Source organism: Neoarius graeffei, chromosome 28 (genome assembly GCF_027579695.1).
Source record: "Neoarius graeffei isolate fNeoGra1 chromosome 28, fNeoGra1.pri, whole genome shotgun sequence".
Classification (NCBI taxonomy): Eukaryota; Metazoa; Chordata; class Actinopteri; order Siluriformes; family Ariidae; genus Neoarius; species Neoarius graeffei.
In genome coordinates, this window is record NC_083596.1 from 28,728,570 (window position 1) to 28,732,778 (window position 4,209).

The 4,209-nt window shown below is 42.6% G+C and overlaps 1 protein-coding gene across 1 annotated transcript; it reads right to left on the minus strand.

Annotated features, from left to right (window-relative positions):
• Nucleotides 1-945: 945 nt before the first annotated feature.
• LOC132876009 (uncharacterized) lies at nt 946-3,114 on the minus strand. The gene is made up of 2 exons (XM_060913209.1): nt 2,792-3,114; nt 946-2,588 (listed from the first exon to the last, which is right to left on the minus strand). Exons 1-2 carry the CDS (start codon nt 2,913-2,915, stop codon nt 1,096-1,098), a joined length of 1,617 nt encoding a protein of 538 aa, XP_060769192.1. The 5' UTR covers nt 2,916-3,114; the 3' UTR covers nt 946-1,095.
• Nucleotides 3,115-4,209: the final 1,095 nt, after the last annotated feature.

The following is a 4,209-nucleotide window of genomic DNA, read 5'->3' on the forward strand; positions in this document are numbered from 1 at the left end:
GGTCACTTACATTGTCTGACCTTAAATTCGTAGTTTGAATTTTTTGTCGGATATTCTCAATTTTGTCATTAAAAAAATTCATGAAGTCGTTGCTACGACATACTGCAGGTGTGCATGTGTCTATCGTGGATTTATTCCTGGTTAATTTTGCTACAGTATTAAATAGGAATCTTGGATTATTTTTGTTATCTTTTATTAGGGGGGAGAGATATGTTGATCTCGCAGCACTAAGAGCTTTTCTATACTTCAGGGAGCTCTCCTTCCACGTTAATTTGAATGCTATCAATTTTGTTTGACACCATTTACGTTCCAATTTTCGAGTGGTCTGTTTTAAAGTGTGAGTGTCATCATTATACCAGGTGCTAATTTTTTTTTGTCTCTGACCATTTTCCTTTTAAGAGGAGCTTCATTATCTAAAGTATGGCGGAACGTTGACTAAGAATTCAGTTGCCTGATCAAGTTTTGCAGAGGCTGACAGTGACCCAATCAAAGTTGATAACTCTGGGAGATCATTTATAAAGCTCTGTGCAGTAGTTGAAGTGAATGTATGTCACCAGAATGACCACGGAGGGGTCAATTGACCTTTTTACCTAAAAGGCCCACAAGAGGGTCATTTGACCCTTTTTACCTAAAAGGCCCACAAGAGGGTCATTTGACCCTTTTTACCTAAAAGGCCCACAAGAGGGTCATTTGACCCTTTGGACCCCCTGTGGACACTCCTTTTGTTGTGGAAATGTGGCTGTTAGCGGCTCACAGAAGTCACTTGAGTCACAGAGTCGCTTGAGCCGTGTTTTTGCATGTGTGTGTGTGTGTGTGCCCATATGGTGGATTTATAAACATATGGTGGATTTTTATGCAGTGAATCATCAGGATGAACGAGAATTTGGGATCAAAACTCTTGACATTTATTGTTAAAAAAAATCAAAACAAAACATATTTACAATGAATGAAAAAGCAACTGTTTTCCCAGTTTTCGTGTGGAAAGTTTTTGCAGAAGTAACTGTTATTTTTGTGTGCCAAAAATAGAAAAAATATATTTACAAAGAAAAAAGCATATTTACAAAGAATGCAAATGAGTGAAATACATTTGAGCAGTCACTCACAATTCTGGCACAGCCATTGCTCCTTTCTGCATTTCCCACATGTATATTTATAACAGCCAACACAGCGCACAGTTGCACGATTGTCCTTGCATTTGATTTTAGCCTGACACTTGGCTCTTTGTCCGAATTGTGGTGTGGAGGGTTGTTGCCGAAGCAATTGCTCCTTTTGGACCTTTTTCATACCCACGTGGGAGTGAGCCAACTCTCTTGCCAGTTCAAACAGGAAATCCACCCGTCTTTCCTTTCTCCCAGTGCATAATTGATAGAGCACGTGGGCATTCAGTGCTGCAATGTCTATCATGTTGTAGAACACTGATATTGGCCAGCGCCTTGTTCCTGCGCGGACAGTGTATTCCCGCACCATCTGGTCCATGATATCGACGCCGCACTTTGTTGTGTTGTAGAGTGTGATGGTGTTTGGCTTCTTTTTGGCGGTTTCCTGTGTCTGAATCGTGCTGTGCATGCTGCTGAGAACATATACTGTCTTCTTCCGCTTGGGCGCATACACAGTCAGTGTGGCACCAGTGGATGAAAATACCTGGGTGGTAAATTCATCGCGGTGCATCTGTCGAGTTGATGGTGGAATTTCTTGGCGAATCCTGTTGACTGTGCCGAGGATGGTTGAATTCCGGCTAAGTAGTCGTTTTGCAAGTGACAGTGATGTAAAGAAATTGTCTGTGGTAACATTTCTGCCCTTGTCCAAGAATGGTTCCATCAGCCTCATGACTACACTCTCAGACACTCTCTCCCCACGAGGCCGAGTGGGGTCCTTGCCAAGATATGGGAGGATGTTGCAGACGTATTTGGTTTTCAAGTCACACGCCACCCAAAACTTGATACCAAACTTGTCTGGTTTAGTTGCAATGTACTGTAGGAAACAGCAGCGAGTCTTGCACGGGAAAAGTTGTTCGTCAATGGTGATGTGTTGACCAGGGATGTAGGATGTGATGCAGTTGGTGACAAACAATCCCCATATGTTTGAAATTGCAGCAAACCTATCAGTCTGTACTCGCTCGCTGCGGGTGTCTCTGTCATCAAAGCGCAGGTGATGCATGATGTTTTTGAAACGCCCTCGGGACATGGTTTCGATGATGTGTGGGTTTCCCAGGTTTTTCGACCAGCAGTCATGCAGTGATGGCACCTTGATGATTCCCCTCATGATGGTGATGGAAATAAATGCCATTAGTTCAGGTATGCCCATGAACCAATCCACATGCTCAGTTTGCTTCGCATGTTGAATTGTACAGTCTCGTATGATGCCAAGCATGTCCAGAGTGATGAAACAAAGGAAGCTCTGAAGGCGACTTGTGATTGACCTCCTGGCCTTAGCGGTTGGCTCTCCATCTGTGCTGTATGGCGTTGGTGGGGTGAAATGTGGACCCGTTCCCACCTGTTCTTCATGCCATACTGTGCCATCTTTTGCAGTCTCTGCCACATCAGTCGCTAGCCGAGCTCTCTTTGTTGGTTGGGGAGCACTCTCCTCATCTGTAGCATGAAAAAATGTAATTATGAGCAATGGGAAATTCAAATGATATCACAAATGCAAGTATAGAAGCTAATCACTACAAAAATGGTTTATTTTTCTAGTTTCAAGTAATGTAGTAAAAATCACCTCTAGTATTTTTTAACTAGAACTAGTAGTTTTTGGGAAATAACTATTATTTTTACATTGCAATAACTAATATTACCTGAAGACTGAGACAGCTCGGAGTCTGAATCCACCTGGAGATTGATGTCTTCTCCATCCGATTCGCCAGGGTCAGCTCCATCCAGGATCATTTCCAATGCCTGTTGAGTGCTGAATCTCTGCATCTTCGTTCCTTGGAGAGGAGCTTCTTTCACCACAAAATTCTTGAGGGAAATGAAGCAGTAGTCCACATGCACTGGTATTTATCCATCTAACAATTGCCAGGTTGCATTCACATGAGTCGTTATGGTCACATGGCATGAGAGATTCACACGCTAATTCAACCATTATCTGGTTGCAGTCATATGATTCGTCATGATCACATGGGAAGTTTTTCCAAGCCAGGTGTTAAGACTGAAGAGTCGAGAAAATGCAAAAATTCCTCTCGCTGGGAGTGGGCCACTAATAAAAGATTGTATTCCAGTCTTATAGAGATCAGAAAAAAGTTTTCTGAAATCATCTTGGACAAACAGCTGTTCTCTGAAAACATCATTTGCTCCCACATGCACAACAATACGTTTGATAGTTTTATGCTCGGACATTTACATACAATTACACACACATTGTAAGGTGTGACCCCCTCACCCCTCACCCCACACACTGCCCCTAACAGCCTCATTACCATAACAAAATGAGTGATTAGTGTATTCGGCAAAAGCTGTGTGGGTCAAATGACCCCTCTCTGGTCCTTCTAGGTAGGCAAGCTGTGTGGGTCAAATGACCCCTCTCTGGTCCTTCTAGGTAGGCAGAAAAATTGTGGTCTTTGTGTACAGTAGTGTGGTGAGGTGCATATATTATTACTCAGACATATTTTGAATGAGGTGAGATAATGATCTGAGATAACTTCAGACTGTGGAAGTATGATTATATTTTCTACGTTTAACCCGAATGTTAGTATTAGATCGAGGGTATGACCACCATTATGGGTCGGTCCTATGACATTCTGATTAATCCCTACTGAATCTAAAATGGACACAAACGCTGTTTTCAAAAGGTCTTCTGGGTTATCGAAGTGAATATTGTCACGTGCACTCTGTCATGTCCAACCCATGTTTCAATGTGCCAATTACATTGCGACAAAGGCCACCCCTTTTGTTCTTTGGAAATCATGTGATCCCATTTAAAAGGAAGATGGCGCATGCTGTAAGGTGTCGGTCAGTCAGTCTGCTACTCTTCATGAGTTCCCATTGCTGTGTGCCTTCACATTTTATTTCTCGCAAAAATATCCGTAGTTGTACCATATGTTAAAACCAAAGTAGTCTTCTATGGTCATCAACAGGAGAAAGGAACCGACAAACCCCTTGTTGTTGAAATGAGGAGGAAAGAAGGCTTACCTGTTTCTCGCTGCTTGTCTGCAGCTGGATAAAAACCGGAAGTGTCACCTGTGCAAATTTCACTGTGCTAAGGCAGATCCCTTTC

Bases quoted from the DNA above. Each gene is read 5' to 3' on its own strand.
- LOC132876009 (XM_060913209.1), bottom strand. From the start codon at position 2,915: ATGCAGAGATTCAGCACTCAACAGGCATTGGAAATGATCCTGGATGGA. The intron at 2,589-2,791 runs GTAATATTAGTT...TTCATGCTACAG, and splicing joins CGAGCTGTCTCAGTCTTCAG to ATGAGGAGAGTGCTCCCCAA.